This window comes from Erythrolamprus reginae, chromosome 2 (genome assembly GCF_031021105.1).
Source record: "Erythrolamprus reginae isolate rEryReg1 chromosome 2, rEryReg1.hap1, whole genome shotgun sequence".
Taxonomy (NCBI): Eukaryota; Metazoa; Chordata; class Lepidosauria; order Squamata; family Dipsadidae; genus Erythrolamprus; species Erythrolamprus reginae.
The window spans coordinates 180,744,723-180,762,109 of NC_091951.1; the positions used below are offsets into that span (position 1 = coordinate 180,744,723).

General features: G+C 43.3%; 1 protein-coding gene across 2 annotated transcripts; it reads left to right on the forward strand.

The window, feature by feature from the left end:
- DDN (dendrin) lies at positions 1–17,015 on the forward strand. 2 transcript variants are annotated; one of them, XM_070740592.1, is made up of 2 exons: positions 1–373; positions 14,406–17,015. In XM_070740592.1, exons 1-2 carry the CDS (start codon positions 366–368, stop codon positions 16,204–16,206), a joined length of 1,809 nt encoding a protein of 602 aa, XP_070596693.1. In that variant the 5' UTR covers positions 1–365; the 3' UTR covers positions 16,207–17,015. The 2 variants fall into 2 exon arrangements, with proteins under 2 accessions (XP_070596693.1, XP_070596694.1); XM_070740593.1 differs by lacking the exon at positions 1–373 and adding an exon at positions 1,552–1,608 and having other exon boundaries at positions 14,406–16,697.
- The last annotated feature ends 372 nt before the right edge of the window (positions 17,016–17,387 follow it).

The window sequence follows — 17,387 nt, forward strand, 5'->3', positions numbered from 1 at the left end:
CACACACACACTAGTGTTGATGCAGCACATTCCCCACAGGGTGGGAGTAGGACGAGCAGAGAATGGTTAAGGCTGCACCCCCTGGGTTGGGACAATTTGGGCTTTAAATATTCTCTATCCGTTGCTAATAGAAGGCAGAACTGGACTGATGGAGGAGCAGGTGGGTGGCCAGGAGCTTCTGGGTTGCTGATTTCAACTATCTCAAGTAGGGCAAAAGGACTGGGCGGAAGTGGGAACCCTGGATTAAAAAAAAGAAAGGGGGATGCCAGCAGGGATTCAAAGCCAATAGAACATAACAAGCAGTAGCCCTGTTGCAAACTCTGGAAGACGTATAGTACCAAAATATTTTCATCCCGCAGGTATGGATGTGGAGGTAGGTTTGCATTTCCTGTTTCTGAATGTGGATCACAGGAGAAACACATGCTGCATTTGTTAAAAGACTCTGGTAGGACTATAGTTCAAATATATGGTATGTTTTGTATGTTTGCAGAAATGTATGAATCTTTATATCTGATGAAAGGAATTTTTCGTAATGGAATTGTATAATCTCTTATGAATCCAATGCCCTGGGAATCAAAAACGATTTATTATATAACTGTAATTATTGTTTTGACACTTTGTCATGTTTTATTGTTGTTTGTAACATAAAAATTTGAAAATTTAAAAACAATTAAAAAAAGAATTTCTGTGTTGATGTCGGAGTGTGTATGTGTGTGTGTGTATGAGAGGGAGGGAGGCAGGGAGAGAGAGACAGAAGGGAGGGAGGGGTGATGTTGATTTACTGTACTTGATTTATCCAACAGAGAATCAGAGTGAACTGATCTACAATATATACTGCTCCAAAAAATAAATAAAGGGAACACTCAAATAACACATCCAAAATCTGAATGAATGAAATATTCTCATTGAATACTTTGTTCCCTACAAAGCTGAATGTGCACAACATGTGGAATTGTCAATCAGTGCTGCTTCCTAAGTGGACATTTTGATTTCACAGAAGTTTGATTTACTTGGACTTATATCATGTTGTTTAAGTGTTCCCTTTATTTTTTTTTGCGCAGTGTATATCACTATATACATTACTTGTATTATTTTATAAGTAACTCAAGGTGGCAAACATGCATAATATTTCTTCCTCTTTCTATTTTCCCCTCAACAACAACAACCCTGTGAGGTGATGTGGAATGAGAGGGAGTGACTGGCCCAAAGTAATTTAATTGGTTTTCTTGCCAAAAGGAGACATTGAACTCACAATCTCCTGGTTTCTAGGCCGCCCTCTTAACCACTGCATCAAACAGGCTCTATTTCTTCACCAGGTTGTCTGGGACTAAATTGCTCATTTAAAAGGTTGTGTGGTTTTGTCCCCTGTTTAATTACATTATGAAAGCTGGTTTTAGATATTTGTCCTTGGTCTGACAATGTAAAACATCTACATATTCATCTGTGCTGGGAAAGCAAGAATACTAGCAATTGTTTCTTTATCCATTCATTTTTCATCTCAGCGCTTTTCCCAGCATTAAAGTGTCCTGTCCATCTTTTCCTGTCAGGTTTTGGAAGGTTGACAAGTTTAACACAGAAGTAAAAAAGATCTGATTACAGATATAACAGGTGAGCTCTCTGTGCCAGGAAAATTACATGATCGCTTTGTTTTTGGGACTGATGATGGTTTTTACAGGCCCAGAAATGCAGTTTTATTCTTTCAAACCCAAAAGTATATTGGAAAATAATTATGCAAAGGGGCTCACACCTCCGGTCTATCCATCAGCAGTATTATTCTCCAAAAAATGAAACCGTCCTTTTGTACTGAGGAAAAGCCAGTTAAAGAATTATCAAGATAAACTGGAAATTTTTTAAAAGCATAACCATTTGTCTGAAGTTGTATAGAGTTTCATGCATAAGCAGGGGGTTGGACTACAAGACCTCCAAGATCCCTTCCAACTCTGCTATTCTATTCTATACTATTTTCTATCCTATTCCATTCTATTCTATTCTATTTTTTATTCTATTCGATATTCTGTTCTATTTTCTATTCTGTTCTGTTCTATTCCATTTTCTTTTCTATTTTAGTCTACATTCTATTCAATTCTATATTCTTTTCTATTCTATATTCTATTCTCTTCTATATTCTATTCTCTTCTATTCTACATTCTATTCTATATTCTATTCTATTGTACATTCTATTCTATTCTCTATTTTATTCCATTCTACATTCTATTCTGTTCCATTGCATTCCATTGCATTATATTATATTATATTATATTATATTATATTATATTATATTATATTATATTATATTATATTCCTTCAGTGTATCCTTGGGGGAGAGATTGCAGTAGCTTGTTGCCAACTCTTTCATTCTAAGTGCCCCGCCTTCCACACACACACACACACAAACAGACAACTTGCCCTCTGCTTTCCAAGTGATGTGTACAAATGCAGAAGAAACATAAGAGGAAAGCATCAAAGTCAGTGATGGGCTCCTATCGGAACGGTCAGGAACGCAGTTCCGGTAGCAAAATTTGAAGCTCCACCCCAGAGCACCCAATTTGCACTGAAAGATGTTGAAACAAAATGCATAAGCCATGCCCACAGTGTGGTAGTAAAAATGTTGGTAGCCCATCACTGATCAAAGTGCACCTGTGTGTTACTCGACTGCATAGAGGAAAGCATCAAATCTCCCTGCCATCACTCTAATGGCATTAAGGTATTCAAGAAGCTACGCTCTGCCTCCTATCTATGTCAAGCTCATCTTAGCAATTCCAATTTACATAAAAATCATAATGACCGACCTTTCGGGATCATTATGTGACCTATAAGCATTCTGTACACCACGCTGCAATAATTAGCACCAGGACCTCTGCACCTGGAGTCTCCGTCATCGGCCTTTTGAAAACAGTGATATGGGAACAAACGTTGCCAAGCCTCAATCACTTCCCCCAGTCCCCACCCCCTATAATCAGAGGGTTTTGTGTCAGTGGCAGTTCTGCTAACCACTCCCGTTGTTGCCGTCTGTTGCCAATGCAGTTGCCATGCTGGCGCTCAGTTGCTAGGTTTCACTTGGAGCTGGTGTGGGAGTTGTGCTGAAGTCTCTTATTTACTGAGGAATTTTGGAGGGTGGGGGTGGAAAAGAAACAATTGCATTTACCTGGGAGTGAAGGGTGAACGCTTTCTTCTTGAGAACGAGAGCAACAAGGGAGTCGGGACAGAAAGGGAGAGATGGGGCCAGGCTCCAGACTCCTGTTGCCAACAACCCAATGAGCATAACCCAGCTCAGGGTGTGGACAAGGAACAAAGCTTTGGTACGACCCGAGTTCCTTTCCAGCTCGTTCTTCTCTCAGCTGAGGGAAAGGCTGACAGAATTTGACTAGGCCCGTGATGGCGAACTGTTTTTTGTTCGGGTGCCAAAAGGTTGCGCATGGCCACACCCCTAACGCAACGTCATCACCCCCACGCACGCATGCACAACCCCCACATGATGCCCTTCCCACACGTGTGCAGGCCTCACTGAAGCCTCCGGACTTCCGATAGGCCCTTTGGGCTGTTTTTCGCCTTCCCCACGCTTCAGGAAAACCTCCAGAGCTTGTGGATGGGGAAAAACAGGCCCAACAGGCCTACCAGAAGTTCGGAAACAAACTTCCAGTAGGCCCAGTGGGATGTTTTTCATCCTCCCCAGGCTTCAGGAGACTTTCCTGAAGCCTGGGGAGTGCAAAAACTGCCTCCTGCTGGCCTCCAGAATGCTGAAAATCAGTTGGCCTGTGCACACATGCTGACTTATGAAGCTGATATAGGGCAACACCTCACGTGCCCTCAGGTATGGCTCTGTGTGCCACCTGTGGCATGCGTGCCATAGGTTTGTCAACATGGGTCGGGCCTAGGCCAAGCTGCCTGCAAAGTCCAGGCCTTACAGCAGCTCTGTAAGGCAGCCCTTGCCTGGAAAAGCTCTGTTTTGGGACTTCTCTCCTACATGATTAGGCACACCTTAAGACAGTGCAGAGAGACGATGCTCATGTCATCTTTTTTCTTGCTTTGTCATGGGTGAAATATATAGTGGACTCCAGTTTTAGTTTTTGAAGCTCTTTTCAAGATACTGTCCACGAGATCTTTCTGAGTGGACCTTCCCTTCTTCCTATTGGTTCTATTAATATTTTCTTTGCAGCCAAATGCCGTCACTTACCAGAAAGTTCGGGAAATGGAAAAGTAAATAGAAGTGACCATTGCTTTTCTTTGGTCTTCCCATTGCTTTCTAAAATAAGGCATATAAAAAATAAAATAGGGCATATAAAAATAAAAAAAGGAGAACATAAGGCTGGATTACAAATGTCAGAGACTCTAATTGTGGTGGGTTTAAAAATATATATATATATGAGTCTTTTCATATGTAATATATTCCAATTCAGAATTCTGAGCTGGATAAAGATATATATTTTTAGTCTGCAGACAAATACTATGATGCACCCTCAACCTATCTTCATCAGCATTAGCTCTCTCCTCAGATTGAAGCCTGGGATATGGGCCTCTTGTCAGATAACAGAAGTGTTCATTGACTACCAGCTCATCAGTTACTTAGGAGCCAAGGGCTTGGCAGCACAAGTAAACAAGAGGCAATTGCCAGTCATCAATGGGCCAATCAACAATAGGAAGGCACAACATAATTTCGACTTGTAGAATAGCCCAAAGCACATATTCCAGTATAGAGAAGTTCCCTTAAGATGACCTCCAGGATGAATCCAAAAGCTTGGAAGACAAAGCCTCTGGTTCTGGTGACCAACCCAGATTGGACCTTGCAACTTTATACTGGGTCATGTATATTTGCCTTCATTCATAAGATCTCTCCCTCTCCTATTTCCTCACTCTCTCTCCACCCACCCACTTTCTCACCCACGCCTCCATCTATCCATCCATCCATCCATCCATCCATCCATCCATCCATCCATCCATCCATCCATCCATCCATCCATCCATCTTTATCATATCCAGAGCAGTAAATCAATTGCTTAGCACAAAGTAGAACAAGTTATCCAGGGATCCAACATAAATCTTCAGTTTCCTGTGGAATCTTTTACCTGATAAACACACAAATCTATTGCCTTTCTCTCTAAGGAAGCACCACACATCCAAGATGCATGATTGTTGCTTCCTACAGGAAGGCATTCTGTTGCTACCGCATAAAGAACAGCATGAAAGGTGAAACAAGTACTGAGAACTTGTTGTGGATAGCAATATGGCAAGGCCCTAGGACGTTCTAGACTTGCCCCATGGGATTTTAACTCAGTGGTTCTCAACCTAGGGGTCAGGACCCCTTTGTGGATTGAACGACTGTTTCACATGGTTTGCCTAAGATAAAAGAAAAAATTCCCATGGTGTTAGGAACTAAAGCTTCTATTATGGTGCCTTGGAACATATTTTTACAATCCAACCAATCAGGCATTTATAGCGGGGGTGTCCCTCTGACCTTCCTGCCAATCAGCTTAAAGCTCTGTTGGGAGAATTGGCGCTAGACTTATGGTTAGGGGCAGTGAAGAGCTACCAAACTTTTTACAACCACACAGTGGGCGTTGCTTATGCAGGATGCCCTGCATTTTCTTTCAACATCTTTCAGTGCAAATTAGGTGCTCTGGGGTAAACCTCATTTCCACTACCCCACTGTGTTACCTCCCTGTCCGGGCAGTAGCCCACCCCTGGTTAGGGGTCACTACAACATGAGGAACTGTATTAAGGGGTCGCGGCATTCGAAAAGTTGAGAACCACTGCTCTAACTGAAGGGTTATTTTCTGCAACGGCATTCAAAGACCACCCATCTTAATTGCTGGTCAAAGGTGACTGGATAAAGCAAAATCAGAGGCTATGATGATGACCGCCAATAAATACACACAAGACCAAACTCAAAAACAAGGTTAAAATCTGTATTTTCAAGGTTCAAATACAATTATCTCAGGGACCGCCTTCTGCTGCATGAATCCCAGCGACCAGTTAGGTCCCACAGAGTGGGTCTTCTCTGGGTCCCGTCAACTAAACAATGCCGCTTGGTGGGACCCAGGGGAAGAGCCTTCTCTGTGGCGGCCCCGGCCCTCTGGAACCAACTCCCCCCAGAGATCAGAATTGGCCCCACCCTCCTTGCCTTTCGTAAGCTTCTTAAAACCCACCTCTGCCGCCAGGCATGGGGGAATTGAGATACTCTTTCCCCCTAGGCCCTTACAATTTTATGCATGGTATGTCTGTATGTATGTTTGGTTTTTATAATAATGGGTTTTTAATCGTTCTTAGTATTGGATTATTATTGTATGCTGTCTTGTTATTGCTGTTAGCCGCCCCGAGTCTCTGGAAAGGGGAGGCATACAAATCCAATCAATCAATCAATCAATCAATAAATAAATAAACTGCTCTGACAGCACATATACAGTTGACTAAAATGCTTTGCCCATTAGCTGTCATTTAACCCATAATTAAAGAAAAGCAGGAACCACTGGAGAGACTGTACTATATTGTAATTCAAAGAGTTTCCAGAAGGCTCGTAAATGAACCACACAAAGGAAGGAGCACCAGGATGGGTGCTGGATTGAGTACCGAGCTCTTTGTGCAATCCTTCTGTGCCCCTTCAACCCCTAGAGGAAAGAGAGCTTTTCTCTATGTGTAGTATGCCCTTGCACTATCTTGGGTAGCCGTTGCTGTGTAACTGCTTTTGCAGCAGCTTGTGATAGGAGAGGTGCTATCTTTGTATGGAACAGCCTGTAAGCCATGTCAAAATTTCTCACTGGATGTAGTTTGTTTCCTAACCGCCTTTGAGTTATGCACGTTTGTGCTGTATCTCTCTCTCTCTCTCTCTCCACCTGTAGCTCTCTGTCCCCAAGCATCCTGCTTTCTCCGTGACCTTAGATGCTGCTGCTGTTGCTGCTGATGGCAAATCTGCCCCCCTCCCTCCCTCTTTCTTCCTCTCCATGCGTGTGTACAGGCAACTTGACTGCCATGTGCTGTGTGGGTGTGATGCACTCTCAGCTTTCCTCGTGTGGTACGGCTGCAGGCTCGTGCCGTTGCTACATGTCCCGGCAACTAAGATGATGTTTGAGTGCTTGAATCAGGGAGATGCCAGGCGGCTTCAAGTCTGCGAGAGGCAAAACCTGCTCCTGGTTGAATTTAACGCAGTCTCTTGTTCTAGTCGGAGTATCATGGAGCCAGGGGCGTGGACTAGGCAAGGCTACTGGGCCCCCTCGATGTACCACAGTGTGGCTGGGCAGTACACGTGAGTGCTAAAATCTTGGGGAGGGAAGTGGCTGAACAGCAGGGGGCTCTGCGAACTTGCCAGGAAGGCAGAGAGGTTGGGCTGATCTGACCAGAGGGTTTGCTCAGATGGGAGTAAGGGATGATAACATGAGTCCAATAATGAGATACTAAGAAGGGAATAGAATTAGAATAGAATAGAATAGAATGTATAGAATAGAATAGAATAGAATAGAATGTATAGAATAAAATGTAGAGAATAGAATAAAATAAAGTAGAATAGAATGTATAGAATAGAATAGAATAGAATAGAATGTAGAGAATAGAATAGAATGTAGATAATAGAATGTAGAGAAGAGAATAGGACAGAATGTAGAGAATAGAATAGAATAGAATGTATAGAATAGAATAGAATGTAGAGAATAGAATGTATAGAATAGAATAAAATAAAGTAGAATAGAATGTATAGAATAGAAAAGGATGTAGAGAGTAGAATAAAATAAAGTAGAATAGAATGTATAGAATAGAATAGAATAGAATGTAGAGAATAGAATGTAGAGAAGAGAATAGGACAGAATGTAGAGAATAGAATAGAATAGAATAGAATGTATAGAATAGAATAGAATGTAGAGAATAGAATGTAGAGAATAGAATAAAATAAAGTAGAATAGAATGTATAGAATAGAAAAGGATGTAGAGAGTAGAATAAAATAAAGTAGAATAGAATGTATAGAATAGAATAGAATAGAATAGAATAGAATGTATAGAATAGAACAGAACAGAATAGAACAGAATAGAATGTATAGAATAGAATAGAATGTAGAGAATAGAATAAAATAAAGTAGAATAGAAAGTAGGGAATAGAATAGAAAGTAGAGAATAGAATAGAATAGAAAGGAGAGAATAGAATAACAAAACAGAACACAATTCTTTATTCCATTTCTAACATAATGGAATTCTTCATTGGCCAAGTGTCACCCATCTAGCCCTTTCCTGAATAACTTTATGTGTACAACATTAGAAAAGGCAAAGCAGTATAGATTAAGGACTGAGAACCGAGAGAATAAAAACAGGCTAAAGCTGGGTTGGCATTTGAACTGAGGGCTTGTGAGCTCATAGCACATCTTTTTAACTGCTACCCTACAGCTGTGCAACTGTGCCGGAGAACAACTGCTCTTATTATGTAGGTTTTTACTGGTGGTTGGGGTCTGGAGCAGGGTTTTTTTTAAAAAAAAAAATTCCTGACGGCCCGGATATTATTATTTTTAAATCATAAATGAAAACTGTAAACTCTAGCTTGCTTAAATCCATGGTGCAACTACATAAAGTGATGCAGAAAAGGGAGAAAGGTTTTGTTCTACACCTGTTCAGACGCACTCTTTTGTATTGTTTCACTTCATCCAGAGCTGATTCCTAGAGTAGAGGGGCATGGGAAATGCACGGGGCTGGAAAAGGGAGGTGGACTCAGATTCAAATCACTGTTTGGCAAACAGTCTTCGATCAAGCCTTCGATCCTTTGCCTTCTGCAGGCTGGCAACGCTAAGATTCAATGGGGAGATTCAAGACCAGCAAACCATTTTTGCAGAAAGATCTGCGGATGAAATAAATAGCAACAATTGAACTTGAGGATTATTTCCCATCCCAGCATTGGGTAATGCCTCCTGAATCACCTCATTCAAAAACGCCAAAGGAGATTTAAAACGATGGCACAGTCGTGTGAATCAATACAGGCATTAAATTTAGCTCATCCCTCCTACCAGCTAGTTGCCAAGTGCTCTTTTTAAGCCGGGGCAGCTCTAATGACAGAAGAGTGTTGGTGTTTAGACTGAAACGCGCAGCTGCTGAGTTGTGTGGCATATGAGAGATGGACGGAAGTCAGGAGAACTGAAGAAGTTGGTGAAACACAGGGGTGGACTGATAGAAGAAGGGATTATTTGTTTATTTGTTTATTTATTGATTGATTGGATTTGTATGCTGCCCCTCTCCGTAGACTCGGGGCGGCTAACAACAGTGGTAAAAACAACATGCGACAATCCAATACTAAAACAGCTAAAACCCCTTGTTTTAAAACCAATCATACATACAAACATACCATACATAAATTGTAGAGGCCTAGGGGGAAAGAATATTTCAGTTCCCCCATGCCTGACGACAGAGGTGGGTTTTAAGAAGCTTACGAAAGGCAAGAAGGGTGGGGGCTATTCTAATCTCTGGGGGGGAGTTGGTTCCAGAGGGCCGGGGCCGCCACAGAGAAGGCTCTTCCCCTGGGTCCCGCCAAACGACATTGTTTAGTTGACAGGACCCGGAGAAGGCCCACTCTGTGGGACCTAATTGGTCGCTGGGATTTGTGTGGAAGAAGGTGGTCCCGGAGATAACCTGGCCCGGTGCCATGAAGGGCTTTATAGGTCATAACCAACACTTTGAATTGTGACCGGAAACTAATCAGCAACCAATGCAGACTGCGGAGTGTTGGTGTGACATGGGCATATTTCGGGAAGCCCATGATTGCTCTCGCAGCTGCATTCTGCACGATCTGAAGTTTCCGAACACTTTTCAAAGGTAGCCCCATGTAGAGAGCGTTACAGTAGTCGAGCCTCGAGGTGATGAGGGCATGAGTGACTGTGAGCAGTGAGTCCCGGTCCAGATAGGGCCGCAACTGGTGCACCAGGCGAACCTGGGCAAACGCCCCCTCGCCACAGCCGAAAGATGTTTCTCTAATGTGAGCTGTGGATCGAGGACGCCCAAGTTGCGGACCCTCTCTGAGGGGGTTAGTAATTCCCCCCCCAGGGTAATGGACGGGCAGATGAAATTGTCCTTGGGAGGCAAAACCCACAGCCACTCCGTCTTATCAGGGTTGAGTTTGAGTCTGTTGACACCCATCCAGATCCCAACAGCCTCCAGACACTGGCACATCACTTCCACTGCTTCACTGACTGGACAAGATTACCTAGGACTCCTACGTAAAAGAGGAAAGGTCAAGGGCAGGGCTGTCAAACTCGCAGCCTATTGACCAGATGCTTCACACCCTGCCCAGGCTCACACCCATTTTTGTGAAGGGGGAAAAAGTCCCAATACGTCACATGACAACGTTAGTTTGACACCCTTGGTTAAGAGGATAGGGTTAATGACAAATGCTGTGTGTACTGTATATACACTACAAACCCAAAATATCGCAGTCTACAGCTATGATGCTTATACAGCATACAGGCTGGATTAGGAAGAGGATGAATATTGTGACTGGGCATAATTGTCTGGAGGGCAAATACTTGAGGCAAGGGATCCTCGAATCAAATTTCTCTTCTGCTGGCAACATAGAATGACCTTAAATAAACCATTACTTTTATTCCTGCTCTCTGCAAACATTGCTAATATTATTACATAGAAACATAGAAACATAGAAGATTGACGGCAGAAAAAGACCTCATGGTCCATCTAGTCTGCCCTTATACTATTTTCTGTATTTTATCTTAGGATGGATATATGTTTATCCCAGGCATGTTTAAATTCAGTTACTGTGGATTTATCTACCACATCTGCTGGAAGTTTGTTCCAAGGATCTACTACTGTTTCAGTAAAATAATATTTTCTCATGTTGCTTTTGATCTTTCCCCCAACTAACTTCAGATTGTGTCCCCTTGTTACTATTACTATCGTCATCATGGATTTCCATAAGTTGTAAGAATTCTAAGTATAAAAAAAATGCTTTGAAGAAAAAGGGACATATTATTATTATTTGTTACACCACTATCTTGATGTTGCAATCCAAAAGGATGTCCAGGGAAGCTGGATTCATCCTGCTGGCCGATGTGCACAGCCAGGTTGAGCCAGGGTACGGGGCCATTAACCGTGATTAGAAGATGGAAACAGAAAATGCCAGCTTCCACCTACCCACAGTCCATCCAAAGGGAGCTTCCCCCTAGTATTCTTATTTTGGATCAAAAGCAATGGCTTTTAACTTGTGCCAATCTATGTGGGCTGTCCTGTTCACCACCTGTGCCTTCTTTTGATCTAGGTCAATGTCTCCCTTCCAATTGGTGACTATCTGCTAGTGCAGGAATACCTCCCTCTTTGACTGTGGTCCCCACAGTTCCTCATTGTTTCCACACTGCCCCCCCCTTTTAACAATTTCATTGATGGAACAGTGAAAACATGGATCTTTTTTCTTCTTCTTTTTTTCTTTTGGGACCAGCTGAAACTGTCAACAGTTCTGCCAAATTTCTCTTTTAGCTCAAGTGACAAAAAGAATGATAAAGCTGGCTTTCTTTTCCCTTCTCTTCCTTCCTCATTGGTAGACGCACCAGATGGAAAGGTGTTAAGTATAAGGGGAAATCAAAGGAGGGTGACTCATATGAAAGGTTTATTATGTCTTCCTCCTGGAAATGAAGCCATTTGGTGCTTGCTTCCCAGCGCCAAGCTGGAAGGAGTAATAAAATAGAGGAATCCATCAGTAAGCATGGTCCAGACAGAATACACTAGCCATCATCTGGGTCAAAGCAGAGGAAAGGCGGGAATCCCAAAAGTTTTTTTTCCCCTAAGCCAGCTTCATTTCCAGCCAGTTTATCCATAGGAGTCAAAGGTTGCAGTGTGGGAAAGTCATGGAAATAGAAAGTACTTTATTGCAGCAAATGTTAGTATTTACCATGATATTTACCATTCACAGAGTGAATAATGGATGTTTTTAATTATATTAGAACTTTTAGGTTTTTTCAATTGCATTAATTGGATCCAGATGTATTGTTATGGTTTTTTGATATGTTGTGAACTGCCCCAAGTCTTCGGAGAAGAGCGGCATACAAATCCAATCAATCAATCAATCAATCAATCAACCAATCAATGTCAATTCAGAAACTCACATTTATGCATAATGGTTCAATTTGAAGGAAGTTGAGTATCTTAAAAACATGGTTCTGCATGCTTACCAGTTTAATTAACAATGGAACATTAACAATGGAGAATGGAGATTGTAAGACTTGGGATTGGTGCAAATTATTATTATTATTATTATTATTATTATTATTATTAATAATAATAATAATAATAATAATTAGATTTGTATGTCGCCCCTCTCCGCAGACTCGGAGCGGCATACAACATTGTTAGGTCTAGAATTACTTTCTTTTATGTGCTCATTGGCCTCCTCCATCAGCCCTTCTTGAAAATGTAGAAGTTTGTAAACTCAGGTTTCAAATAATCAAATAATAATTTCCAATGGCATTCTTCTATTCTTTCATTGATATATTTTATTTCTATATCTTCTCTTCTATTCTTTCATTGATATATTTTATTCCTATATCTTCTCTTCTCTTCTTTCTTTGATATATTTTACTACGAGTCTATCCTCTATAGCCTTCATTGTGTATTGGACAAAATAAATACGGTAAATAAATAAATAAAATAAAATAAAAAGGTGTTACACATGGAGCAATAGGGAAGTTAGGGAATTCTGGTCAAAATTGTAAATACAGCAATCCAGCTGGGTGCTGTGCTGGCTATCAGTTGATGCTCCATAATCAGTTTTTGTTTTTAAAGACAACGTGGAAAAACTGACATAGGGGAAGGTTTGATAGGGAAGGTTTGCCTATTTGCCGATGACTCTAAAGTGTGCAATAGGGTTGATATTCCTGGAGGCGTCTGTAATATGGTAAATGATTTAGCTTTACTAGATAAATGGTCAAAGCAATGGAAACTGCAGTTTAATGTTTCCAAATGTAAAATAATGCACTTGGGGAAAAGGAATCCTCAATCTGAGTATTGTATTGGCAGTTCTGTGTTAGCAAATACTTCAGAAGAAAAGGATTTAGGGGTAGTGATTTCTGACAGTCTCAAAATGGGTGAACAGTGAAGTCAGGCGGTAGGGAAAGCAAGTAGGATGCTTGGCTGCATAGCTAGAGGTATAACAAGCAGGAAGAAGGAGATTATGATCCCGCTATATAGAATGCTGGTGAGACCACATTTGGAATACTGTGTTCAGTTCTGGAGACCTCACCTACAAAAAGATATTGACAAAATTGAATGGGTCCAAAGACGGGCTACAAGAATGGTGGAAGGTCTTAAGCATAAAACGTATCAGGAAAGACTTAATGAACTCAATCTGTATAGTCTGGAAGACAGAAAGAAAAGGGGGGGCATGATCGAAACATTTAAATATATTAAAGGGTTAAATAAGGTCCAGGAGGGAAGTGTTTTTAATAGGAAAGTGAACACAAGAACAAGGGGACACAATCTGAAGTTAGTTGGGGGAAAGATCAAAAGCAACATGAGAAAATATTATTTTACTGAAAGAGTAGTAGATCCTTGGAACAAACTTCCAGCAGATGTGGTAGATAAATCCACAGTAACTGAATTTAAACATGCCTGGGATAAACATATATCCATCCTAAGATAAAATACAGAAAATAGTATAAGGGCAGACTAGATGGACCATGAGGTCTTTTTCTGCTGTCAGACTTCTATGTTTTTATGTTTCTAACTCGACTTGAATGTAATTCTCAATTATAGAACATCTACTTTGCACACAGAAAGTGGCAGATTTAGTGCTTGGTACCTTCACAGGCAAAACTGGAATTCTGGCTTACCGTCTTAGAATGAAGTTGGCAGAGCACTGAGCACTGAGCAAGCTTAAGTAATGGCTGATCTAAATTTACAGTGGTTCTCAACCTTTCTAATGCCGTGACCCCTTAATACATTTCTTCATGTTGTGGTGACCCCCAACCATAAGTCTAGCACCAATTCTCCCAACAGAGTTTTAAGCTGATTGGCAGGAAGGTCAGAGGAACACCCCCACTATAAACACCTGATTGGTCAGATTGTAAAAATATGTTCCAAGGTGCCAGAATAGAAGCTTTGGTTAGTAACACCATGGGAAATTTGTCTTTACCTATGGTCTTAGGCAATCCTGTGAAACGGTCATTTGATCCCCAAAGGGATCCCGACCCCCAGGTTGAGAACCACTGTAATAAATGATCTAATAAATGGTTTCTAACTTTGTTGTTCCTTCTTAACAGACACATGGGTAAAGGGCTGAACTAAAACAGTGACAAAGGAAAAAGGACCAATTCTGAGTTGGGTTAAAAATAGGGCCAATGTTGCCTTGAAGGCTTGATAGCAACTTTATGCGGTGCCGAGATAGTCAATTTTTTAATGGACTTTCTGCTCGAGTCTCATTGTCTTTTTCTCTTGTCTTTTTGCAGCCTCTTGGAGAAGCGACTCATGTCCGACTTTTCACCCCGCCACCATTGTCCCAGTTTCCACGTGCTTCAGGATTCAACCAACTGGCATGACCCTCAATTTCCAGCTGGCTGGGGCCCTCTGAAGCAGGAAGGCCATTGGTTTTCAAGGAAGGGATGGGGGAAGAGGGCCGCTTCCTCCCCAAAGTCCCCGCGGCACCATAGCTCTTCCTACAATGGGTACAATCCAGTTTGCCAAAGGGACACGAGCTGGGGAGCCAACCCCGCTATCCAGGGTGGTGATGCCAAAGGCCCAGGGCCTGGAGGTTCTTTGGTCAGCTGCAGATGGAACCCAGGAGCCTGTGCCAAGAAGAGGAGGGAGCTCCCTGCCAGGGCACCCCCAAGCTACGAAGCTCACATGCTTTTGCGCCTGCGGGCACAACAGAGCCCACGCAAGGAGAACTGGCCCCATCCTCCACCCTACCTTGCTCCTCCCTCTTATGAGGCTTCCCACCATAGAGTACAGCCCCAGCATCGGGCAGGCAAGTCCGATTCAGCAGGGAAGCTTATCTACACTGGAGTGGCTAAGAAATACCGAGAGAGAGAAGCGGGCTGTGAGTCAGAGCCCTTGACTCCCACGCCTGGGAGAAAAGCAGGCAGGTGGCAGGCTAAGATGCCAGGCAGCTGGAGTTATCTCTCAGGAGCCAGAACCTGGAATGGCCCAAGGATGCTGCCGGAGAAGGCCAAGTTCCCATCCCGTTCGGGCTCTGACTGGGACATTAGCCCCCAACACCGAAGCCACACCCTTCCTCTGGTGAATAAAAGGAGCCAGGCCATGCCACTGCCCTGCCACCCTTCCCAATACACCCTTCCTGCTGGATGGGGCTTTAGCCATGCAGCTGCTTGGTGTGGACCCAAGAGGGGTGGGAACAACGCCAAAGAGAAACGCTGCCAGGACTTCTCCCCCAGGTGGAAGAAACCCAGCCCTTGCAGGAAACATGCAGGGAGTCAACCAGCTTTGTCCAAGCCCCTGCCTCAAAGGCATGGGGGTCTGTTTGTAATTGATGCCACTTGTGTGGTGATCCAGGCTCACTACATTCCATCGCCCCGAATGGAGCAAGTCTGCTATCTGGCCCAGGGAGAGGCAGGTAGCATAAAAAACCCCACTTCTCCTGGCTCTCCAGGCCCTACCTTAATGGAGGAACGGGCTGCTCGCATACTGGGCCTCCCCTTGGGCGAGTTGGGAGTCACAGAGGCAGAGCAGGGGATTATGGCACCCGGGACCCCCAGATCGGAGAATGGCGCTATGCCCGGGGACAGTTCTGGAAGAGAGAAGATGAAGAGGGTGTCTTCTGCTCCAGGCAGTCCTAGGAAACCTCCTGGACCTTCAACACCAAACCGTTCCCAGGTTGGGCCTGCAAAGCAGGAGCCACCTTACCTGGAAGGGAGAAGGTCTACAACGCCCCCTTGTCCAAGAACCGATGGCTTGCCACCAAGGAAAGAAGAGCCGGGGATTTCTGCCCAAAGCCACTCCTCCTATATTTGCGATCTGAAGAAAGCCATGTCCAGGATCCGCCGGCACACAGCCCCAGATTCAGACACGGATGAGGAACTGGAGAAGGAAGGCCAGGCCGGCTGCGAGCGACCGTCGTGGGGAGAAAGGTTGAACCATGAGGTGCTGACGTACAGAAGCAGCAGCAGCAGCAGTCTTGACAGCAGCAGCTCCAATGCCACAGTAGTTCCAGGAAATGCCACTCTTGCCTGGAGGCTCAGGCCACAGACTTCAAGGGGAAGCAGGGAGGGGTCGGACCCAGTCAAGGAATGAAGGTGGGAGAGAAGCGAAACTCCAACACAGATCAGTGATAGCGGATTTTTCAGATTCTGCATGTCAAAAATTCAACATTTCAGGGGTGTCAACCACACAGCCCTCGAACCAAATCTAGCCCGTACTGGAAAATGTAAGGGGCCTTCCCACATGGCTTTGGCCTGGTCTATCCAGCGCGAAGAGGAGACTGTTTGAGGAATGGTGTGAAGCTGGCTACGCCTACCCTGTTGACCATATCCACCAAGTTGCCCGAGGTCAACCACAGCCTTAATGCATCTCACAGTTAAATTGAGTTGGACACCCCTGCTCTGTTTCCTCCCCACCCATCTAGGCCATTCTGAAGAGCACCCTCAGCAGCAGTGCCAAGGCTGGACCTGAAGTAGAGGCCTCAACTTCACCACTAGAGAAATTGTTGCCACTTAAAAAGTTTGCCTTGTGTGTCATTTCTCAAAGCATGCCAGCCAACAGGGACAGTGCAATTGTTCCTTCGGCCCCAGCATTTCTCATGGTCTGTTTATTTTCAGGCAGTATTTTCTTTCGTTTGATAGGCTTCTGCGGCCTATCAAAAGCTGCTTTGGGTTGGGACAAGGCATTCGTTCTTGAAGCAGCTGCGGAAAATGCTCTTCTGCAGCTTCTGAAACCTTCCAAATGGCACAAAAGCACATCCCGTTTTCCCACAATTTCTAGAGAGGACGTGAGGGCACAGCCCATTTTTGCATGGTCTCCACAGCTACAGAAAATGCCATGAGAACAGAGCATGCTTTTGTAAAAATTACTTTTTTATTAATTACATTTCTCAGTGCTTAATACACATCGTGTTATTTGGGTATTTAATTTGCTGAACTATTATTATTATTATTATTATTATTATTATTATTATTATTATTTAATAGATTCGTATGCCGCCCCTCTCTGTAGACTCGGGGTGGCTCACAATAACAAAGACAATGTAAGAACAAATCTAATAATTTAAAAAACACTGAAAACCCCATTATTAAAAGCAAACCTACACACAAGCATATCATGTATAAACTGTATAGGCCCGGGGGAGATGTCTCAGTTCCCCCATGCCTGACGGCAGAGATGGGTCTTAAGAACTTTACGAAAGGCAAGGAGGGTGGGGACAGTTCTAATCTCTGGGGGGAGCTGGTTCCAGAGGGTCGGGGCCGCCACAGAGAAGG